The sequence below is a fragment of the Corvus kubaryi genome, unplaced genomic scaffold, assembly GCF_017639235.1.
Source record: "Corvus kubaryi isolate FWS band 111438036 unplaced genomic scaffold, C.kubaryi_AGA036_p1.0 37187, whole genome shotgun sequence".
In the NCBI taxonomy this organism is placed as follows: Eukaryota; Metazoa; Chordata; class Aves; order Passeriformes; family Corvidae; genus Corvus; species Corvus kubaryi.
Window position 1 is genome coordinate 1,263,164 of NW_024581053.1, and position 23,262 is coordinate 1,286,425.

At 58.9% G+C, this 23,262-nt stretch overlaps 2 protein-coding genes across 6 annotated transcripts in view; both read left to right on the forward strand.

The window, feature by feature from the left end:
• The window catches only part of PIK3R6 (phosphoinositide-3-kinase regulatory subunit 6), a 29,897-nt gene extending 13,337 nt beyond the window's left edge, over positions 1-16,560 (forward strand). For 4 of the 5 annotated variants that reach the window (XM_042022115.1, XM_042022112.1, XM_042022114.1 and 1 more), the window contains exons 5-20: positions 1,993-2,061; positions 2,610-2,742; positions 4,101-4,170; positions 4,542-4,725; positions 5,404-5,551; positions 6,482-6,568; positions 7,151-7,604; positions 7,809-7,908; positions 8,669-8,785; positions 9,217-9,327; positions 10,846-10,936; positions 11,264-11,334; positions 11,566-11,656; positions 12,072-12,142; positions 13,108-13,244; positions 13,907-16,560. In XM_042022115.1, the coding sequence (XP_041878049.1) occupies positions 1,993-2,061; positions 2,610-2,742; positions 4,101-4,170; positions 4,542-4,725; positions 5,404-5,551; positions 6,482-6,568; positions 7,151-7,604; positions 7,809-7,908; positions 8,669-8,785; positions 9,217-9,327; positions 10,846-10,936; positions 11,264-11,334; positions 11,566-11,656; positions 12,072-12,142; positions 13,108-13,244; positions 13,907-14,063 (2,091 nt within the window). In that variant the 3' untranslated portion in view covers positions 14,064-16,560. The remainder of the gene's footprint in view (positions 1-1,992; positions 2,062-2,609; positions 2,743-4,100; positions 4,171-4,541; positions 4,726-5,403; positions 5,552-6,481; positions 6,569-7,150; positions 7,605-7,808; positions 7,909-8,668; positions 8,786-9,216; positions 9,328-10,845; positions 10,937-11,263; positions 11,335-11,565; positions 11,657-12,071; positions 12,143-13,107; positions 13,245-13,906) is intronic. The other variant, XM_042022116.1, reaches the window with a different exon arrangement.
• A 956-nt stretch (positions 16,561-17,516) lies between these two features.
• MFSD6L (major facilitator superfamily domain containing 6 like) lies at positions 17,517-20,174 on the forward strand. The gene has a single exon (XM_042022117.1). The coding sequence runs from the start codon at positions 17,728-17,730 to the stop codon at positions 19,714-19,716; it is 1,989 nt and encodes a 662-aa protein (XP_041878051.1). The 5' UTR covers positions 17,517-17,727; the 3' UTR covers positions 19,717-20,174.
• The last annotated feature ends 3,088 nt before the right edge of the window (positions 20,175-23,262 follow it).

A 23,262-nucleotide genomic window follows, 5' to 3' on the forward strand; every position in this document is an offset into this window, starting at 1 on the left:
GAATGCCACCTCCGAGAGGGGAATGCCACCTCCGAGAGGGGAGTGCCGCCTCCGAGAGGGGAATGCCACCTCGGAGAGGTGTCCTGAGTGCAGGGCTGCCCCCGCTGTGCCATGAGCTGTGCCATGAGCTGTGCCATGAGCTGTGGCATCAGTTGTTGTGCGCTGGGGGAGGCAGAGCGATGGGGCTCAGCTCCACCTCAAACAGGGGTTTCAGGGCTTTGAGGCCTGGCTGGGCACTGGGGCTCAGCACAGAGTGAAAACCCCTGAGGGACAGCAGGGCTTGTCCCAGCTGATGCTTTGTCCCTACAGTGTCACTGAGCCGCGGCAGAGCCAGGAGCCCCCTCAGGCTCCTCCCTGCCACAGCAGCCCGAGGCAGGCAGCCCTTACACTGATAAACCCTCCCAGCCACCCCAAACTTCCCCCACCCCTCCCTCCGTGCCCTCAGGTAGAGCGGAAGTTCCTCCCCCACATCTCTCGTTTCTACCCCTCCCAAGCCCGTGCCCTGCCCTGGAGCCACCGGTGGAAACCTGCGAGGGCTTTTGGTTTCATCGATTTCTTACCTCATCTTCTGGTCTGTTCGAGCCTTCAGCAGCCTCTGCATCCTGGTGTGACCGCGTTTGTGGTCTGGGGACGTGTCATCTTCTGAGCCTGCCTCAGTTTACCCAGGGCCCTCGTTCCCCTCCTCCTCCTCCTCACCCCACAGATGAGCCCCCGCTCCTTGTCCCCCATCCAGAAACCTCCCTGGGCCATTTTCTCTGCATCTCTGCTACTTTTCCTTTGACCTGGGAGGCTGGAGCAGCCCTGCGGAGCTGTCACCTCCCTCAGCACTGCCGTGTCCCCCCGGTGCCAGCCCAGCCCAGGTCCCTGTGCACACACCCAGCACTGTGAACATCCAGCAGTGATCCCAACCCCAATCCCAGTTCCCAGCCCAGCCCTGATCCCAACCCCAGTCCCAGTTTCCTTGCTCCGAAGCAGCTCTGGGGTTGTTTGCAGGCTCTCTGTCTCGTGTTGAGGCAGTTCAGCTTCCATCAGTGCCCTGGAGAGGGATTTTATCCAGGGGCTTTCACAAATCCAGACAGGAACATCCACATCAGCCTTGGCTGTGGATTCAGGGATTGTCCCTGAGGATTTGAGGGCTGCTTTCCTCTGCAGAAGCCAGGCCAGTCCTCCCCTCTAGCTGTTATCACTCTGTCACTCTTATCTTCCCTTGCCCAGGAGGGTGTCAGCCCTCTTGCTCTGTAATTCCCTTCATCTCCCTGAAGCTCTTCCAGGAAATCCCTGTCACTTGGGGCTTTTGTGGGTTTTCTCACTCCTCAGCAGCTCTGAGCCATCAGCACCAGGCAGGGATGATAATTTAGCAATTTCATGCCTGAGTTCCTCCAGGGCCGGTCCCAACTCAGCAGTTCCCTGCTATTCGTTTATTGAGGTTTTCTCCAGCTCTGCTGCCACCGGCTCCGGTTAGCTCGGCTCCACCAGCACAGCGGCCCTGGGGAAAGGGGCCAGAGTTATCTTAGGGGTGGGAATTCTTTCCCAGGTTTATCCAGGGGCATTCTCAATGCTGGAGCTGTTGTTAGAGCCAGACCAGGCTGCAGGGTGGAGCTGGAGCATCCCTTGGATTCCCATGGGCCGGGATGGGGACCCAGGACGGGAACACCTCCCTGTTCCCTCTGCTCCCACCCCACCAAACCCAGGCCAGGCTTTTCCCAGAGGTTTTGTGTTCATGCAGGAGCGGAAAGGAGCTCCCCAATGAGCTCAGTTGGAAACCTTTGCTCGCCCTCTCCCATCCTCCCCTGTGCACCTCCCCAGGGACATCCTGCCCACCCTAAAAGCCTGCGGAGGGATCCCAAACCCCACCCTGACCCAGGGATCCCCCCTAAGCCAGGATGAATTCCCGGGCTCAGAGACAGAGCCTGGCATGCGCTGGGGGCTCTGGGGCTGCTCTGCCCAGCCCAGCGCCCTGCCAGGACCTGACTGTGCCCTCTGCTCCCACAGGCAGAGCGAGGGGACCTCCGGCACTACATCATCCCCCTGCTGCACACGCTGATGTACACCTTGATACAGGTGAGCTGCGCCTTGATAAGGGAGCCTGCGCCTTGATAAGGGAGCCTGCACCTTGATAAGGGAGTGTACACCTGGATACAGGGAACCTACCCCTTGGTAAAGGGAACCTACACATTGATACAGGAACCTACCCTGGGCCTCATTGGGGCAGCATCCAGGGACATCAGGAGTCACAGCAGGGGCCACCTGAAGCCACTCAGAACCTGGAACAGCCACTCAGAGCTAGCGAAGCTCTGGGACTGCCCCGGGTGGGCTCAGCTGTGCATTTCCCATGTCCCTGTGCCACGGGCAGTGCCAGGTCCTTCCACCTGACCCCTTTTCTGGAGGCCTTTCAGTGCCTGGTGGCACAGGAAGCCCCATCTGGCCAAAAAAAATGTCCCCAAGCTCCAGTGGGTATTGCTGGAGGTTCCCAAGCCACTGCAGGGCCTGATCCTGCTCAATGCTTTGCATTTAAACCCGTGGTGAGTTTGGGGCAGTGAACTTGGTGCCCTCCCAGCCCGAGGGCTGTGTGGGAGCAGATTTAGGGATCACTCCCTGTCCCTCTGCAGGCTCCCTGCATCCCTGACGAGCTCTGTGCCAGGGTTTATGACTTCTGCAAGAGGCTGCTGACCCTGCCCAAGCCCTTCTGCACCATTGGGCTGGCCTATGCCAGCAGGCTGAAGGTGGAGAGGACAGCCCCAGGTAAGGGGGTGCCCCTGCCCCATCCCTGCCCAGCACAGGGGAGGGCTGGGCCCTCGAGGGGTGGTGTGAAGAAAATCAGCTCTAAACCAGCCCAAACCAGATCAAAACCTGGCCAAACCCAGCTCATTTTGGGGAGTTTTGGGGGATTTCCACACCTGAAGAGCTTTGCCTGATGCACTGAGCCATGGCTGGGATTCCTGTGGGACTGGACAAACATTTGGGGTTTTGGGAATGTGTTTGGGTGGGAGGGTTCCCCTCTCCTGGTCTCAGCCTGCTGAGCCTCTGTTACCATCAGAGAAACTTGGGATCATCCTGCTCTCAGTGTAGGCACAGCTGAGCCAAGTCCAGCCCACCTAATGCCAGAGATATCAATCGATGTTTATATACACAGACATCCTCTTTCTCTGTGGGAAACGAGCTGTTCTGCTCCCAGCCTGGACATCCCCGTACGTTTTGAGGTGTCTCCTTCCTGCAAAGGGAATTTTCCATCTGGGATTGCGGCTCAGACCCGCCTGGGCTCTCCCCCAGGCTGTGGCCACTGAGACGTCAGCGGTGGCTGCAGGAACAGCCCCGTGAGCGAAGCAAGCCCAAGAACACCTGGTTTCCTTTTTGGCTGTGTTCTTTTCCTCTGTTCTTATTAAAGTCCTTCTCGTTAAAGTTCTCTTTAACAGGAGCCTTCCAAAGCAATCCTTTAAAGCAGAGCAAGGTGCAGACACCCTGTGAGGGGGAGGTGAAACAGGAGAAACCTGGTGGGGAATTTTGGTGCCATTTTGGGGAGGCTCAGCCCACCCCCGTCACCCCAACCACTCCTCCCCAGCGCTGCTCTGGCTGGAGCTCCACGGGGCACCTTTATCTCCCCTGACTTTTGGTAGAGGAACAGTTCAGTGTGGAGAGAGGGGATCTCCCCCTCAGAGCACCACAGGGCTCACAGGGTGATTGTCCCTGAGCCAGGGCAGGAGGAGGGATCCTCACCCCTGAGCAGGGGGAGGGGGAAGTGCCTCTCTCCTGATCCGGAGATCCCTGGTGCTCCTCAGATGCCCCCAAACACCAGGCCAGCAGCAGGGCTCTTCCTCCTGCTTCCAGCTCCGCTCCCAAGCTCATGATACCCTAAACAAAGGAAGGGAAACACAGGAAATTGTCCCAGAATAGAAGGGGGTTTCTTTTTCTGGAGCCTGGCCTATCTTTGTCCTTGGCTATTTTTAGCTCTGGCCCAGTTCTGGGCTGTTTAGCCTCATCTCGGTGGGTGTTCCCTGACTTGGCAGAGCCGCCTCAGCCCCTACACCTGGGAGCAGCCCTGGCTGCTCCAGGAACTGCGCTGCTCCTGCTGCTCTGACCCCGAGTGTTTATCCCCTTCCCAGGAACCTTGTACCAAAGGATGGTCATCTCCGAGCAAAGCCTGCGCAGCGCCCCGTACCCCTACCAGGAGAGGTGGGTGCTGCCTCTCTGCAGGGGCTGCGGCTTCTATTTTGTGGCCTCTTAGGGAAACCTGTCCTTTGCCAGCACTCTGAATTAATCTCCGCTGGAACAGACAAGCTGGGCCTAAACCACGTGGTTTTGGGGGACACAACTGGGTGACGTCCAGTACCTCGCTAAAACTTTGCACGGGGAGAGGCACATTCCTCCTGTGTCCCCAATTATTTTGGGAGGCAGGGAGCTGCCCTTGGAGGGGAGACAGGGTGGAGAAGGGGAATATCGACAGCAATAATCAAAAAAGAGAGATGTGAGCTGCTCCTGCCAGCCCTGGTGTCAGTGACAGTGGATCTGCAGCTCCCTCTTTCCCCACCCTCCTGTCCCCACAGGATTTTCATCTTTGCTGACCCAGAGCTGCTGCCCGAGGCCATCTGCACCGCCCTGGTCACCGACACCGAGGCGGCCCGGGTGTCCCAGAGCCCCCGGGGCTGCATGAGCTGCGTGGTCACCCACGCCCTGCAGGCGGCCCTGGGTGACACCTGCGACATCCACGGCCTCAGGGCTCGACTCCAGGTAGTGCAGCAGCTCCTCCGGAGCTTTTCCAATGGTCCTGCTCTGGCTGGACACCTTGGAGGGGCAAAAGGTGTTTTGGCAAGTGGAGAAACCCCCTCAGCTCCTCAGCGCTGGTCTCCAGCCCTGGCAGCCCCAGTGCTGGGCTGGGGTTGAACTCAAACACCCTTCAAATGGAAAGCAGCGGCTGCAGCAGAGCCAGAGTCTGGAATCTTTAGTCTGAGTGTTGGCTTTGCCACTGAAACAGCTCCTCTGAGAGCCCCTGGGCACTGCAGGAACCTCTCAGGGGAAACGTTTCCATCAGTGTTCTCCAAAACCTCCTGGAAGGAGCTGTGGGGCCGCAGTAGCGCAGATGTCCGGCTCCAAAACTTTGCAGGAGCTCTCGGCGATTCCCACCCCAAGGACACTTTGTGTGCCTGCTGTCCCCATCTCCTGAGAGCCACCTGAAGTGCCAGCACTGCTGAGATGCCCCAAGGGACACAGTGCCCATCAGCTGCAAAGCTGCCAGAAAAGGAGCTTCGAGCAGCCAGCACAGCCAGCGTCCCTCCTGGGGACAAGAGGACGTTTGTGTCCTGCTGGGAAATTATTTTTGCAGGACTTGTTTGCTCTTTCTGCCCCTCCCGCTGCCCTGGCCATGGAGCACTCCCTGTTCCCAGGTGTTCACAGCCCCTCTCCCAACAGGCCCTGCCCCTGGGGGACGTGGAGCACTGGTTCCAGCAGGTGGTGGCCGCCGTGGAGTGTGTGGGGAGCGAGGGGGGCTCGGAGCGGGGCCAGCACACGGCCAGGCTGGAGAGGATCTACCACGGCCTCCTGGGCTCCCTGCCCGCAGGTGAGCCCCAGCCAGACATTCCCACCGGGGCACGGAGCCCTCGTGTCCCCGCTGTGTCCCCGCCATCCCCTTTAGCAGCAGGATCAGGCTCCTTGCAGTGACCCCGTGGCCAGCAGGGAGAGCTGGCCCTGGCGAGCAGATTTGTCACTGAGGAGAGGGACAATGGGAATTCCTGCTGCTGCTTCAGCGCGGGACTGGATGGGCTTTAAGGCCCCTTCCTGCCCAAACCTTTCTGTGGTGTGCTGGACGGTGGCACTGCCATCTCCTGCCATCCCTGCCATGCTCTGTTCCAGCCCAGTGCCACTCAGGACACACAGACTGTAACAAATTCCCCATCCACCACAGCTCCTCACACAGATCTGGGGTAGCCAGAGGGAAATGGGGTCATGGTTCCTCTCCTGGCTGCTCCCTGTGTCCCAACCCCTCCCCAGAAGAGCTGGAGACTGTCCCAGTGCAGGATATGGGGAGGAGCGGCCGGTTGGTGCCAGGGGGGAGCAGGACCATCACCTTTTGGGGGCAGTGAGGGGTGTGAGACCATCACCTTTTGGGGGCAGTGAGTGTTAAAGTGTCCCACTGTTGTCCCAGAGCTCTCCTGGATTTAAAGGGTCGGTGCTGGTGGGATCAGAGGGTTCAGATCACCACGAGCACTGGAGGCCCAGTGCCAGAGGAGTGTTCATTTACTCTGCAGTCCCTCTGCTGGCTGCAAGGCGAGGTCCTTCACCCCGCCTCAGTTTCCCCATTTTCATTTCTCCCTCCCACCAACGTTGTGGACACTTTGTGGTGGCTCCGTTTGTGAGAGCAGAGGCCTCACAGCCTCACATCTGGCTGAGAGAGCCCCGGGGCTGCCTCAGCCGGTGCTCAGCACCAGGGGGTTCGTGCTCCTGTGTGGGGAAATGCTCCCGCGTGCTCCAAGCATCCTTGTTTTCCCAGGGAATGCTCCCCAGGAAGGGCTGCAGGGGACCCCTCTGCCCAACCCCAACATCAGCTTCCACCTGTGGACAGAAGATGAGCAGCTCTGTGAGTGCCCCGGGGCTGGGGGGAGCTGGGTGGGGCCTGAGCCTGGGGGTCCTGTCCCAAAGGGGTCACTTAGCCCTGACCCTTGGGCAGGGAGTTTTGGAACCATTGTCCCAAGGCCAGGCTTGTGGAGATTCGTGCTGACTGCTCCAGCCTTCCTTCCTGGGATCAGGTCAGGGGATTTGGGGAGCGAAGGGGTGAAGGAGCTGGGGCTGCAGCAGGATGTGCCCAGAGGACCTGATTTTGTTGTGGCCTGTTTTTGTTGTTGTCCCTGGCAGTGTCCAAGGCCAGGCTGGATGGGGCTCTGAGCACCCTGGTCTGGTGGAAGGTGTCCCTGCCCATGGCAGGGGGTGGGAACAAGATGATCTTCAAGGTCCCTTCCAACCCAAACCAGTCTGGGATTCTGGGATTGGAACGGTGCTGAGCTCTCTCAGTGGGAAATGGGACGGAAAGGCTGACTGCCCTTGGGCCTGCTGCTGGAGATCTCTGCTCGGCAGCTGGCCTGGGGAGAGGGCAGCGGGGGCAGGACAGGGCTGAGGCTGGCAGTGGCCGGCTGTCCCTGCTGAGGCTGCTCTGTGCCCGCAGGGAAGGAGCTGGTGCTGTTCCTCCGCCCGCTGTCGCAGAGCTGCGAGCCCGACTGCCTCGGGCAGGACCTGGACCCCATCGAGATCCAGGACATCCTCCCGGACTGTGCCTGCTGCGGGCAGAGCCGCTTCTCCGTGCTGTCCACCGACAGCGGCATCGAGCGGGACCTGCCCGCCCAGGAGGAGCCGTGCGCTCCCTGCGCCGCGGACACCGAGCACTCCCGGCTCCACAGGAAGGGCGGCATCAAGAAAAAGCTGTCCCCGCTGGACAGCGTGGCCTTCCTGCAGGCTGGCAGCGGTGGCCCCGGGGGGAAGTCCCCCGGGAAGCTGCCCAGGAGGTCGGGAATGCCCCCGGAGCCCGCGGCCCCGCTGCAGAGGCTGCACACCGCCCGCGTGGTGCTGCTGGGGGACGACCGCATCCTGGGGCGCCTGGCACAAGCCTACCACTCCCTCAGGTACCGGGGCCAGCCGGGCTCGGGGGACAGCAGGACAGGGCGGCTGCTTTGCCCTTCAGGCTGTTGGAGCAGCCGGGGTGGCTGCGGACGGGGGCAGTGACGGGGGCAGGTGGCAGAGCAGCTGCAGTGTCCTGGCACTGTCCAGCCTTGGCCAGGAGCCGCGTTCTGCCCCTTTCCCTCGGGACATTCTATTTTTCGTTTCAGGAAACGGGAAACCCGGCGAGTGTTCCTGACGCCCAGGCTGAACCTGCAGTTCTACCACATCCCCGTGGTGCCGGGGCAGCCGCACCCCTCGGCTGCTGCGGTGAGTGCCTGACAGCGGCCGGGGATGGGCATCTGGGGGAAGAGCAGGGGGATCCAGGAATTCCCACCTTCCCAAAGTAAGGAGGGTGGGAGCCAACACGGAGCTGCTGGGCTCGGTTTGGAGTCACAGCTGCTTCAGTTCTGCTTCCAGGCCCCCGATGCAGGAGGTTCCATGAGGTTTAGCCAAGGATTGCTGCTTTTCCCACCTCCCCAGTGCTGAGGGGAAGCAGTTGCTGCTTGTTGAGGGCTTCACCTCCTTGGCCATGGCCCCGGTTTAGGTCTGTGAGTCACTACTTGCAGTTTATGTTGGACACATCCCCTCCCCTCTGACAGCCTGAGACAGAGAGAAATAAACAGTTGCATTTAGGATCTTTTAAGCTCAGCTGGCTGTGACCCCTGACCAACAGGCCAATATAAAAATCAGTATTTCTTCTTTTCATTCCTCATGGCATTTTTGTTCTTGAGCACCTGCTAAATGAGTTTGCCAACTTCTCTGGACTGAGCAGGGAAAGGGGAGGGATGGGGAAATGTCACAAATCTCTCCATCTCCTTATGGCTCCTGATATGGTGAACCCTGCTGTTCCTCTTTGGCTGCAGGAAGCTTCCCAGGAGCGTGAGCCAAATCTCACAGGAGCTGGATTTAGGGCTGGAAGTGGCTGGGAGAGGTTCTCCAAGTTCTCCTCACATTTTGCTCAATGCAAGCCCAGGAAAAGCAAACAATCCCTAGGCTGGAGTGAGTCTGAGCTGTGTTTCTCCCCCAGGACCACGCTGGCCCCGAGGAGCTGTGTGAGGTGGCCGGGTACCTGGGCAGAGCCGACCCCTGGTACGAGAGCAACATCAACACCCTGTGCCACATGATCCCCAAGCTGGCCACCATGGTACGAGGAAAGCCTTCCCATTTCCCAAACAACCTGCAGCGCCTGAGGAGGGGCCTGTGCCCTGCAGGGCTCTCCATGCCCAGGCAGAGATTTCCTCCTGCAAACCCTCCCCAGGGCCCTGCCTGTGGCTGCCACTGCCCCAGCCCACAAGAGCCATTTGCTGTGAGGGGTTTTTTTGACCAAGGGACAGGAAATGGCAGATTTCAAGAAAGAAAACTTTTGCTGAAATCCCCCCAGCTCTCATTTCCCGGCAGTTTGAGCCACCAGTGACAGAAACAGGGCTGAGAGGCGGGTGCAGCTCCCGTTCCCTGTGAGTGGCGAGGGCAGAGGACAGCTCATCGCTCAGCCTGTGCCCAGGAAGGTGTGACATTTTGTGGCAGGGTTTTTGAGAAGTGGCAGGGGCTGACCCAGCCTGTGATTTGCCCCCCCAGCCATCGTCGCCGAGCAGGGCCCTGGTGACCGACCTGTTCCTCACCGATGTCATCGCCTACTACGCCCGCATGGGCACCCAGCCCGTCTGCTTCCAGGTGCACGCTGTCAAGGTGGGTGGCACAGCTGGCACAGCTGGCACAGCCCCTGGGCCTCCAGCGGCCCTGCAAGGGCTGGCAGAGCTGTGTAGAGCCAGCAGAGCCAGAAGGGGCTGGGGGCTTCCAGCAGATCCAAGCCTGGATCCCCGTTCCCCCCAGCCTGTCCCTCCCTGCCAGCTCCCGGTGACTCTGGAGCCCAGCTCCGCTGGAGCCAATGATCCTGGCAAGGCCATTTCAGGATCTCAGCTCAGCAACCCACAGGGATGCAGATTTCCTGTGCTGCTGGGTTCGGGGGAGCCCTGGTACCTCCTGCTGCTTTAGATGCTGGGAGCAAGCGGGGCTTTGCTGAGCAGCTTTGCCAAAACCTCCCTGTACCTTGCAGGGGCTCTGCAGGGTTTCCTGCAGCGCATTTGATTGATTTCCTGCCAGCTTTGCTGTGAAACGGTATCAGAGCGAGGCCTGGCATTCGATAGGAGAGCAAAGAAGAGCTAAATTTGGGCACATGAAATTAACCCTCCCCTCCCTGCTCCTCTGGCAGCTCCCCCAAAGCTCAGGATGATGCAGAGACCTCCATTTATCTGCTCACAGGCACTGTGGCACCTATTGCAGCACAGGAGGAGCCCCAGCCTGGGCAAACTGGCACGAGGCTTGCAAAGAGCTTCGATAATTCCTGGTGGAGCATCCCCAGGACTTCCCTAAAAACCCATGGCCTGCCAGTCCTTGGAGCACCTGGGCCTCAGTTTGTGGCTGGGCATTTTGATTTTCTGGTGGAATTTTCTTCCGCTCTTTTCTCCTCCAAGACAACACCCGCCAGTGAGAGTGTGGGAGATTCAAGCAGGGGACGAGGAACTGGCTCCAGATGTGGTTTCCAGACAGAGGCCCCTGAGCTGCTCTCCTGGCACCCAGGGCGTGAGGCTGCCTCGGCTGCAAACACTGCCCCTGTTTCCCTTTGGGGTTAGGACCCCACTGTTCCTCTCTGGCTGCAGGAAGCTGCCCAGAGGTGTGAGCCAAGTCCCACAGGAGATGGATGTGGGACCAGCAGTGGCTGGGAGAGGTTCTCCAGGACCTGCTCTGCACATCTTGCCCAATACAAGCCCACGAAAAGAAAAGAGTCCATAGGGCTGGAGTGACCTGGTGATTTGGGTTGGATCAGAGAGAAATTGCGTCCCCTGAAGCTCAGCAACACCTCAGCCTGGCTGAGCACCGGGGCAGTGCTCCCGGTGATGTGGGTGGGTGGCTGGGAGCTGACTCAGCTCTGAGGGCACAGTGACATCCAGTGGCAGGGGACACTGCCCGTGGCTCTGCTGGCCAGGTCCTCGGGGCTTCTGGCAAGGCCTGCCACGCTCCTGGAGCTCGGGGAGCAGAGCCAGGGCAGTTCCCCCATCCCACAGGAACCCTGAGTGCCATGATGAGATCCCAGCTCCCCCTTGGGTGCTCTGGAGGAGCAGTCTGTGCCACAAGCCCCGTGTGACACCCCAGGGTGACAGAGGGATCCTCAGGGATGCTCCTCTCAGGGGTGCTCCTCTCTTTCAGGTCCTGTTCCGGGACCCGGCGCAGGAGCCGGCCGAGGACGTGTTCCTCACGGAGCTGCTGACGCAGGTGCAGGACAGCCCTTCCCACAGAGGTGGGTGTGTCCCACCAGCCCCAGCCTGCACAGGGCTCCTGCCATCCCCAGAGCCCACCCACCCCATCCCTCAGCCTGCACAGCTCCAGGCCATGGGCAATACTCCTTGTTCCTGACTTCCCGAAATGCCTGGTATTTGTCCCTGAGGTTGGGCACAGACGCTGCAGTGAGTCCATCCCTCTGGCACAGAGCCTCAGCTCCTGAGGCAGGGACAGAAGGGACAGTGTGTGACGCTGGGGTGGCTCATCCCACGGGAGGATCCCTCTCTGCTGACCACAGACAGGTGGGATGAGGGAAATTCAGTCCCACCTCATTCCCTCCTTGCAGAGCTGAGCACAACCAAGAGGAAAACCACCCTGGATGGCCCTGGCATCGACCTCACAGTGACCTACAGGAAGGTGAGTGGGTCTCCCGGCACCCCAAACATCTCTGCTCCCAGGGATGCCCATCGGGGCACGGCTCTCCTAAAAGGAGACTGACCCTCCCTCTTTCCCTGGAATTGCTCTCCAGGCAAGGACAGAGAGGTTGTGGTGACCCTGTCAGGTCACCTCTGTGAAAAGCTGTCCCCAGCCCTCCCCACGCCCAGCCCCTCTGCCAGGGGCACTGACAGGGTCCGGTCCTGCCCGCAGGTTGTGCTCAGTGACCGGGAGAAGGAGCTGGCCCTGGCCCTGCGCTCCACGGGCCTGCTGATGAAAGCCATCCCCGCTGACGAGGCTGCAGGTGGGTTCTTCCCGCTTTGCTGAGGTTCCTGGTGCTCACTGGGGTAAATCCGGCCATGGTCCTTGGTGCCAGCTGTGTCTGGGCTGTGGGGGTGGAAGCAGTGACAGGAATATCAGTGTCCCCACGGTCTGGTTGGGGTTTTTCTCAGGAATGCCATGTCTGAGGCTCACACACGATTTAAGCGTCTTCCCTCTGCTCCAGCCTTCCTCTTTCACCCTGCCCTCAGCACAGCCTCTGAGCTTTCCGCCCCAAGCATGGTCCCACGCAGTTCCTTTGCCCATGGAGCTGCTGGAGCGCCCTTTCCTGCTGTCCCGTGTGCCCACAGCCAGTGCACCCAAACGTGGGGCAGGGGTCCCCAGAAAGCTGAGCCGAGGTTGTGCCACGGCCCCAGACCAACCCTCTGCTTCTGTCACAGGGCGGGGCTGTCTGAGCGTGACCATCACTGAGATCGTCAGGATCAACAACCTGGCAGGACGGTCCTTCTCAGTGAGTACCCGTGGGGTCCCCAGGCCCTGCAGGGCCAAATCCCCTACAACAGCAGGGAAAGGGCAACCCTGGGGAGAGGAGAAGGCTTTGGGGCCACCCTCCTCACAGGGTGTTTCGCAATTATTTTCCATGGAAAAATCTGGATGTTTGAGCCAAAGGCCCAGATGCCCTCCCTGCTGGTCAGTGGCCTCCCTGCTGGTCAGTGCCACACTGAATCCTGTCTCAGGAGCTCCTGAATGCTTGAGCTGCTGCTGGGGTTACTCCGTGACCACAGGGACAAAGTAGAGGAATAAATCGTGGCCCCACTTGGGTCCAGAGCAGGGTCTGCAGTTCTGCCATCAGCTCCATCAGCTCCACACCTTCAGCTGCGGTGCCCCCCTGTGTTAATCCCCCCAAAAGAGATCACCAAAAGTAATTCAACAAAGCATAAACGAGGAGCAGGAACTTCACTGAATCTGTTTATCAGCTCGGAGAGATGGATTTATAAGAGAGGGGATTGAAATTTTGACTTCTGTCCTTTTTGTTTCACTTGAGAGTTTCAGCACACCCCAGAGGAAACGCTGCCCATGGTAATGTGTCACTGCAGTTTGGGTGGCACTAAACATTGCTGTGCCTTGGTCACTTGGGCCCTGGACCCTCTGGCTCCCCGCTGGTGTTTTTAACCAGCACATTTTGCCCATTCTTGCCTGGCTTTTGGGAACACCGAGGTGCTGCAGCCCCACTGCCCACAGAGACCCTCCATGGCCACGGAGCACAGACCTTGACCCACAGCAGACACCCCAAACTCACAGCCTGTGCAGGGACTGCCAGTTTGGAATGTTTGTCCTTACGAAACATGGCCAGGTTGTGAATACAGAGAAAGGATTTGCTTTGTGTCACATCTGGGGTTAAAGAATAAAACCAGAGAAATGTCATTTTCTGTCCCTTTCACACCAGCCCAGGGAGGGGAGGGACACCCTCAGCAGGCTCTCCCTCCTCTCCCCATCCAGGCTGTGGCAAACAGGTTCAAAACACGGAATATCAAGATCAGGAGCCCAGAGCAGAGACCCTTCACCGTGCGGCTGGACAAGGACAGCAGGAGAACCTACAGGGACGTGATCGGGTGAGAACCCCCCGGGTGCTTGGCTCTGCACACCTCCCCTGCATCTCCTCCTGTTTTCCAGGGAGTCCTGACCCTCATACATAATAAAAACCCCACAGGCAAACCCGTTCCTTCTGCAGGGAAAGCAGGGCACAGCAGGGCTCTCCCACATTTGTGTTTTTGGGTGACGGTGTGAGGAACAAAATGGTTCTTTACACAAAAGGTGCTCTCAGTGAGACAGCAGAAAACCAGGGACAAACCTCCAGGGACAAACAAGGCTTGGCTCTCCTGAATTATGAATTATCTCATGATGCTGCTGCTGCTGCTCTCTTCACGGGCTGCATCCCTCACCTGGGGGTCTCCAGCACATGCAGGCAGGGAAGAGAGGATCCAGCCCTGTGGGATGGCAGGGATTAGTGTGCCTGGAACAGTGACATGGGATGTGCTGATGCTTCGAGGTCCAGCCAACACAAACTGTGAATTCCTGAGCTTCACACTGGGCCAGGCTCAGGACACTGGGTTTGTGTCAAACACTAACACGCAGCAGCTCATCTCTGCAGCCAAACCCAGCTGAAAGGAGCATGAGAGCAGCTGCAGCCAGCAGTGTGAGAGCCCTCCCTCAGCAGGCAGTGCAGAGAGCTGAGGTTTGAACACGCAGTAAATGTGTTCTTGTGCTCTTCCAGCCTGGAGGTGTCTCCCTGCCTCGAGCCCAGCTACTGCCTGCAGAAGACAAGGACCATGAAATGCAGCCCTCACGAAACAGAAGATGTGGGGCTTGTGAAATACCTGCCCAAGTCTCTGCTGCTGCCCATCAACACTTTTGCAGGAGTCATCCAGTGAAGGAAAGGGGAAAAAGGTGGTGTGAGTTATGACACGGGGTTATGAGAGGATGCGGGGAAAGAAAACACACTAAAAGCCACCAGTGGTGACTTTAAAAGGCAGTGGTGTGAAAAGCTGCCCCAGCAGAGGTGGGTAACCTCCGAGGGGACAGCCATGCCCTGCTGGTGACAGTGTGACCACGGCTGACAGCCAAGGGCACAGCCATGCTGCAGGACTGAGCTTTAACCTTTTGCACAAGTCAGGGAAAAGCTTTGAGCTCCTCCATTCAGGAAGACCAAGGAAATCCCTGTGAGGTGGTGCTGGCTGTGCTGGTGATCCCAGGGCAGTTGGCAGCAGCAATATTTATTTTGGAGATGTCTCACAGCCCAGCAGGGATCAGGGCCTGACCGTTGGGTTCTGCACGGAAAACTCATTCTGGCACAGGGTGTCACATCTGGGCAAAGCAGCCCGAATTCCCCAGCCTGGTTTAGGACAGCTCGTGGTATCCCTGCCCTCAAGGAAGAACACTGGTGCTCAGTGCAGCTTCCGTAAAAGGCAGTGAAAACCTGCTGCTGGTTCAAAGGGAATGTGGATAACGATGGATGGTGTGAAACAGGGAAATGTGGTGCGGTGTTTGGCAGGGCAAGAACTGCTCAGGCTGCCCAGACTGTGGGATGTATTTGGCTGTGGATGGTTCTGCTGGAAGAAGAGCCCTCCACGGAGCAGATAATGAGGCTGCACAGCAGCTCTGCCACACCTGAGCTGTGCCTTGGAGACCACCTGGGATTTCTCTGTGGCTTCACTGCACAGCCTCTGGACATCTCATCCGGAGCCTCACGAGCACTGGTGGCATTGCTGTGGTTGTACATCCCAGGAACAGCCCCTACAGCCCCAGCAGGACTGGGCCTCCCCTGTGAGCTCAGCCAGCAGTGCCCCTGTGTCCCAGCCTGCCCCACAGTCCTGGTTCGGGCTGTGCAGGTGAGAGATGCAGCAGAGTGGGGGTTGATGGGCGGGCAGGAGGCCTCAAAGGCTTCCCTGTTCCTTTCCTCTGCTGCTCCCACGGTGTAGAAACCCTGCCCTGGTTTGCAGAGGGGCCAGGCTGGGCAGTGACAGTGACAGCACAGCTCCTGCTTCCACCAGCTCAGAGCGACCCAGGGCTCAGGATAGGCATGAGGAGGACTCTGTCCTCATCCCAGTTTGTGGCTGACTGGAATAATGGATGAAATAGGATGCGTGTTATGAACCTCCAGAATGTGATCTGTGGTTTCTGGAGTGTCTCCAGGGACACTTTCAGGGACATCCCTTCTATGACACTAGGATTTCTGTACTGTCCTGGCTCCCAGGTAACTTGTTCCCTGGGCTGCCTTCACTCAGGAGTGATTGTTGGCTCATCAGCCCAAAGGAAGTGTCCTTTAGCAGCTATTCCCAGTCACCTCTGGCTGACACTGGGGAATCCCTGGAGATGTGCCACAGGTGCTGCAGTGGCACTGGCAAATCCTTCCTTAGCCCCATAGCTGAGGACAAACCCTTCCCTCTGCCGTGTCTGTGCCAGGCCTGCCCAGCTCTGGGGAGCGGCACCTCTGGAAAATCCCTTCTGTTTGTCCACCTGGAACAAAGAGCCCGCCCCAGTTATCCCAGTCTGGGGTCCTGGAGCAGTTTCCCCTCAGCAGAGCTGCCCTGAGCTTGTGGCTTTTCTTGGCTGCTTGGGCCACCTCTGTTTCTAACACATGCCCAAGGCTTTGGGGTTCAGCCCTCAGACTTCCCTGGTCTCAATCTTTGTCAGCCAGCACAGGGCAGCCCTATTCCTGCTCCTGGCACAGCAGGAATTGTCCCTTCCTGTTCCCAAGTCAAAGGTTTATTCATTCCCACTCCAAATGCCACCCAAAGCAGCCCCTGACCCACTCCTGGGGCACAGCAGCTCTAGAGCTGCCAGCAGGATCTTCAGCAGTGTGAAATCCTCCAGGTCTCATGAAATGTTTAACCCCAAAGCTGCACCAACATCTGGAAGACCACGCTGGGCACAACATGGCCATTTCCCAAGGAATCCCCATTGGAATGCTGGCGGATGCAGCCCCTCGCTCTCTGCAGAGCCAAGCACAGCACTTAAGCCTTAAAATCCCCCACAGGAGTCACAACTCTGCAATATCTCAGCAGCAGAATTCGGTTCTCCAGTTTTCACCTCACGACCCAAACATTGTGCTCCCCTGTGCCAGCCTGGGGCAGCAAACACTCTGTCCCTGAAGGGAGCTGAGGGGAGGCAGGAGGCTCACAGATGAGTCAGGAATGCCCTGCACAAGCAGCTGTTGTTGTTGGGGTAATGTGGGGCTTTAGGGGTGACCAGTGGCTCTGCACCCTCTGCCTCTTCAGGGCTTCACTGTGGGTTTTGTACACACAAAGAAAATGCTCAAAAAGCCAGGAGGCTTTGGGCTGGGCTGGAGTGTGGGCTGTGTGTCCAAAGTTTGTTCTGTACAGCTGTAAATTATGTAGATGGATGATAAATTATTTGTATAGGTGTCCTGGATGATCTGTACCACAGGGTGCAATCCTTTTAATGCCGATTGAAAGGAATTAAGACCAACCCAAGCTGAAACTGCCAGTTGGTTGTTGTTGTGTGTTTGCACGCGGCTGGGGAAGGACGCCCCGCAGTTCCACCTGAACACGAGGCACGATTTCTTCCCTGTGCAGTGACCGAGCCCTGAACAGACTGTCCAGAGAGGGTGTGGAGTTCCCCTCACTGGGGACATTCCAGAACCACCTGGACACAATCCCGGGCCATGTGGTTCCCGTCCGCGTCCCCCACGCCCCGGCCGGCCGGGATGAGGGCGAGCCCCGGGCGGGTCCCTCTGAGCCCACGGAACAGCAGCCGCCGCTCCCCGGCTTGCGCGGGGCACCTGGGCTGGGTGATCGCTGCGGCCCCTTCCAGCCCGAGCCATCCCGGGGTCCTGCGGGACGGGGACGCGCCGGGCCGTTCCCGTGCCGGTGCCGGGCCATTCCCGTGCCAGTGCCGGGCCGTTCCCGTGCCAGTGCCGGACCGTTCCCGTGCCAGTGCCGGGCCATTCCCGTGCCGGTACCGGGCTGTTCCCGTGCCGGTGCCGGGCCATTCCCGTGCCAGTGCCGGACCGTTCCCGTGCCAGTGCCGGACCGTTCCCGTGCCGGTACCGGGCTGTTCCCGTGCCGGTGCCGGGCCATTCCCGTGCCAGTGCCGGACCGTTCCCGTGCCGGTGCCGGGCCGTTCCCGTGCCGGTGCCGGGCCGTTCCCGTGCCGGTACCAGGCCGTTCCCTTGCCGGTACCGGGCTGTTCCCGTGCCGGTACCGGGCCGTTCCCGTGCCGGTGCCGTTCCCATTCCCGTGCCGGGCCATTCTCGTGCTGGTGCCGTTCCCGTTCCTGTGTCGGGCCGTTCCCGTCCCCGTTTCCGTCCCGGTCCCGGTCGGCAGACGGCGCTGCGCCCCCGCCATCCCCCCGGGGCGGGGCAGGTGCGGCCGGGCCGGAGCCGCCGGAGCGGTCACTGGGCCCGGAGCGGTCACTGGGCACGGAGCGGTCACTGGGCACGGAGCCGCCGGAGCGGTCACTGGGTCCGGAGCGGTCACTGGGCCCGGAGCGGTCACTGGGTCCGGAGCGATCACTGGGCCCGGAGCGGGGCCGGCGGGGAGCGGCGGCAGCGGGTGAGGACATGCGGCGGGGGCCATGAGCGAGCGGTGGGACGTGGGCCGGGCCCTGGCGCTGGCCGCGCTGTTCCGGCTGCTGCAGGGCGCGGGCCGGGGCTGCGCCGCGCCCTTCGTGCCGCTGTACCTGCGGCTGCTCGGGCTGCCCGCGCCGCTCGTGGGGGCCGCGGCCGGGGCCCGGCACCTGGCGGCGCTCGCCGTGCCCCTGTGCTGCCCGCGGGGCCGCGCCGGCCGGCGGCTGCTGCTGGCGGGGTCGGTGCTGGGCTCGGCCGGGGCCAGCCTGGCGCTCACCCTCATCCCGCCCGCGGGGGACACGGGCTGCGACCGCAGCGGGCAGCTCGGCCTGCCCGGCTCCCTGCCCTCCGCTCTCCCTTCCACTCTGCTCGTCCCGGTGCCCACCACAGTGGCCAGCCCGATGACCAGCCCGTTGCCCAGCCCCGGCACAAGCAGTTACACAGCGTTAAGCTCGAGTGCTGTGACGGACACGAGAGCTGTGCCAAAGGGAACGGGGAGAGCAGCTGCTGACGTGTTGGCAGCGAGCAGGAAGCCCGCTCTGGGCATTTCAACCTTCCAGGGGTTATTGGGCACACCAGGTGCACTTCAGGAAAACGGCAGAGGACTTGGGGAAGGCGATCCGAAGGGAGATGGCTCCTTGGATGGTCCCTCTGGCTGGACAGTGAGAGCCATTGATCAGCGGACACAGGAGCCAGAAAGGCCGGCTTTCTCCGAACCTCCCTCCCCCGGACTCCAGGAGGAAACTCCGGGTTCTGCTGCAACAGATGTTGCTGTTGATGCTGAGGAAAGCCTAAATGCTACTGAGAGTAATGAGCCAGCTTTGTTTAAAACAGCTTTTCCAACAGCTGTTGGAAATGCCTACATGTCTGAAAACCTTTTGGAGTCTCGAGATGTCAAGTTCAAGGCAGTGCAAAGCATCTTCCAGGACAGAGAGTATCAAGTTTTTCTCATGGTCCTGGGCGCTGTGGTGCTTTGGGAGCTGTTGGCCACTTCCCTGGAATGGACCATGGATGAGAGTGTCTACGAGTACCTGGACTTTGTGGACGCCACGGACAGGTTCGGGCGGCTCTGGCTGTGGAGTTCTGCGGGCGCGGCTGCCGGAGCCTGCGGTGTGTCCGTGCTGGTGGATCAGCTGGATTGCTCCCTTGGCCACTCCATCCCCCGCCTCGCCGTGCACTTCTACAGCTACGCTGTCCTGGCAATGCTCTCACTGCTTGTCAGCGCCTTCTTTCCCGGCCACATTCCCAGGAAGAGCGCCCGTGCTCCCAGGCTGGCCAAAGCGCTGGCCCTGCTGTGGGGGGACGGCCGGGCGCTGCTGTTAGCGGGCACCATGTTCCTCGTGGGTGCTGCCAGCTCTGCCGGGCACAACTTCCTCCTGTGGCAGCTGCAGGACCAGGGCAGCAGCGAGCTCCTCATGGGGCTCTGGGTGGCCCTGGGGCCTCTGGCAGAGCTGGGCCTTCACCCCCTCAACGGGCAGCTGCTGCGGGCGCTGCCGGGCGCCAGGATGGTGGTGCTGAGCCTGGGCGTGCTGGCAGCGCAGCTCCTCAGCTACTCCCTGCTCCGGGCTCCGTGGGCAGCGCTCCCCGTGCAGGCGCTGTCCGCCCTCAGCAGCGGGGCCCTGCGCTGGCAGCTGGAGGGGACAGTGGGGGACATCGCCAGGCCGGGCACGGAGCGCGCCCTGCACGCCCTGCTCGGGGGGCTCTGGGCGGGAGGAGCCAGCCTGGGCAGCTTTGGGGGCGGGTTTGTGGTGCAGCACTTGGGGCTGGCAGTGCTGTTCCAGGCCAGCTGCGTGGGGCTCGGGCTCTGGATCCTCTTCTTCATAATTGTCCAATCCAGACTGCCCCGGCAGAGGAAAATTAATTATTCCCGACTCCTGGCTGCTGATTCCAGTGAAATGAGCGACTCTGAGGAGGAGAACGAGAAGGACTGGCTGGTAAAGGCCATGAAGGATGAGAGCTTTAACAGGAATTGGATACAGCAGCACGGGGTCAACTAATCTGTACCTAAATCTGCGGGGTGGCATGGGAACCTGGTATAATGATAATATCCAGGAATCACTGTTAATTCTAAAGTGCTAACTATATACAGGCTATATCTGATGGGAGAGATTTTTATTTTTTAAAAAAAATTATAAATCTTATTTTCTTACTTTATAGGCTTCTTCCTTTTTTTGTAATTTTTCCTTTTTAACGTGATGATTTTGCTGCCAAAATTCCAAAAGGATGTTTCAGGTGTACATTGGCTGAAATGAATGTGGATGAGTTTTTAGACGAAAAACAAACTTGGATTGTTGCTGCAAGTGCTGCTGTGAGTGACGGCTGTGACCTGGGCTGTGACACAATCAGATGGAAATGACTGACGTGCTGACAGCACACGGAACCCTTCCAAGGCGGCTGTGAACTCTTTGCACTCTGTAAGGGCTGTGAATAAAAACCTGGTTCATTTGTAAAAGAAGGTTTTGCTGCAGACCATCTGCCTTGTCGCGTTTTGTGATTTCAGGGTGCCCCTGCTTGGAATCTGCTGGGAAAAGCCTCCAGGTGTGCTCAGAGGCAGCGCCCGTGGCTGGCCCAGCCCTCCTGGGCACTTCCTGGTGGCGACTTAAGGCGTCCCCGGCATTGCAGGTGACAGGAAGCAGCCGGGCCTCCCGACTGGTGGCACTTCTGTGGGCTGGGAATTACCGGAGGGCGGGATGGGATCCATCCAGCTTGGCACTGCTGGAAGCTGCTGATGCTGCCTGGATCCTGAGCAGGGATCCTCCAGCTGCTGTGTGAGGCAGCCGGGCAGGGACAGCTGGGCAGGGACAGCCACAACCCCACAGACAGAAAGGGGAATTTATTTCTGTTCCCTCACTACCCAGGGGACCCCCAAAGCAACACCTGGGCACAGGTACACAGGCGGAGAGCAGCACTCAGTCCGTGCCAGAGGATCTCCTTCACACCGAGTTACCCCAGGTTACTCCCAGCTGGAGGTCACTGATATCCAGCCCTCCCTTTTTAACCCATTCCTGGGTTAAACCTGCCTTACCTGCCCTGCCTTCACCTCCAAGGCACAGATTTCAGCCCCTCTCTGGGAGGTAAGTTTTGCTTTTCAATGAGAAATCAGTGGTCTGGTCTCATTAAAAGATCTTAAATGGGGTTTAAATGAGCATTGGAGTCCCTTCAGCCACAGCAAAGGCTGCTGTCAGTTTATCAGGTATTCCTTGGTCAAGGAATTGCATCATTGCTGAGCAGAGGGATGGATTTCAATAACATCTGCGTGAGTGGCTCACAACCCCGAGACAGGCAGCTGCAAAAAGCAGAATATTTATGGAAACGCATATTTAATGTGGCATATGCAAATGTGTCACCCTGCCGTGTTGTGGGCTCGGCAGGAAGCGCTGGAGACAAGGGAAGGACTCCTTGGAGATAATTCCTTTCTCTGTATGCACCGATCCCGCATTATCTGTACATCAGATGCTTTCAGGGTAATTAGCTCCCTCTCTTCCTGGCACCGATGCTCTGTGCCAGCAGAGCGCTCCGCTGCAACGGCTCTATAGATAGAATTGTCCCCGTGCCAAGAATAGCTGGAACTTTTTATTAAGATGTTACCTTCTCCCAGGAATTCAAACACGAGCGGAGAGCAATTTTAGTGTCAAGAATCTCTCCCGGCCTTATTATCATGTAATACCTGAGGAACAAAGCTGGTTAGTGGGGGATCTGCCTGCAGTCAGGCTCATCCCCACACGCAGCACATCCAGAGCCTTTGTGAGAGGCACAGAAAGAGCTGGAATGGTTTGAAATGCAGCTGCAGCTTCAGCTGCCAGCTCTGCCCTCGTTAGAAGCCTATTACCTGTGTGAGCTGTGCCCTTTTCATCTGCCTCAGCACAACGGCAGCTGCTGGATTCCAGTTTGGCTGAGAGAAGCCTTGGAATGACAGGTGCCTGTCCATCCTGGAGCTGTGGAGGGGGCGACTCCCCCGAATCAGCACCAAATGTGTTTAATGGATTATAAATCTTTAAAAAATAACCTTATTGTGCAAGGTTATTACACTGATGCCCCGTTTTGGGCATTCCCTTAAATCCTGCCTGCCCACAGCACGAGCACATCTCCCTAAGAAGGAGCAGGGAAAGATCCCATTGAAACTCCTCAGCCCCAGGATTCCAGGACCTGGGTGAGGGAAGAAGCCCAGGGTCCTGTCAGGTGTAGGGCACACGCTGCTCCCGTCCCTGATTTGCACTTCCCTGTGCACTGTGGATTTGCCCAGGACGATTCCATCCAATCCAGCAGATCCAATGGTGTGTGAATTGTGTCCTGACCCCATGGGTGCCTCTGGACTGTCTGATTTACTCCCGTGCTTTTACTAGGGATTAAGTGAGCCTATAAAATGCATTAAACTCAAGTTCAGCCCCCAGCAGATCTGGCTGCTCACAGTGAAAGTCATCCTGGAGAGTATTTGCCTGAAGAACTAATTAAAATATTTACAGGTTCATTTTCTCTGCGCTGTGGAGTGACCAAAACAAGGTGAGTCACTGCAGCCCCGCTGGTTCCAGGGCTGGTGGGTGTCCATCATTAATGAGCTGAGAAGCAGCCACTTCATGGCTCTCCTTCCTCACACATCCAAACGCCCAAACCAATCCGGGGCGGCCCTCAGCTGGGAGCCCAGCAGTTCCTTACAAACCCAGGGCACTCCTGAGCAATTCACTGGAATACTGGAGCTCCCTGTTTGTCACGGATCACCGTTCCAGCTCACAGCCCACGGCCTCGTGGCTTTGTGCTGCTGCTCCTGGGAGCATTTTCAGAGGAGTTCTGGAGCAAGGTGCTGCTGCTGCACTGCCAGCCCAGAGCAGCAGCTCCCATGTCCTGTCTTTCCCCTGTTTTTACACAGAGACTCTTAATTTTTGCCTCCTCATTGTGTTTATATTGCACAGTTCTCCTCAAAGAATGGAACACCATCCCTCTGGCCTGTGTTCTGCTTTAAATCACTTGACTGGACCAAAAGTCGAGAGCTCCTCTTTGGCTGCTGGAGATGGGAATTCCCAGATCTTGCTCAGGTTTGTGTTTCACTGGCTGGAGGTGAGGCTGCTGCGAGCAGAGCCCACGGGCTGGTTCTGGGCAGGCGCTGACCCCCAGACCCCTCCCTTGTGTTGCTGTGTCCCTGCTCTCCAGCCCAGTGGCACTTCCCAAAATGTCCCTGAGCCACGTTGCCAGGCTGGGTGTCCCTGAGCCCCTGGACCTGTGCGTGGGGACATCAGTGTCACCTACAGGCACCTCCTAGCAGAGCAGTGTCCCAGCAGAGGACCCCTCCGTGTGCTTTGGGGCAGGGGCTGTTGAGGTGCGTCCTTCCACAGCTGGGAATCCCCAGCCAGGTGCTCTGGGAGCACAAAGCCCTGTGAGCAGCAGGGTTTGCCCATCCCCACCTTCCCTTGTCGCTTTGCTGGGCCCAGCCTTCAGGACAGTGGCAGGGGTCAGTGCTGTGCTGGCCAGAGAGAGGAGAAACCGTCCGGGTCCTGCTGAGGTGGGTGCCACCACCATGCTGGATTTCAGCCCTTGGAGCGTTGTCAAAC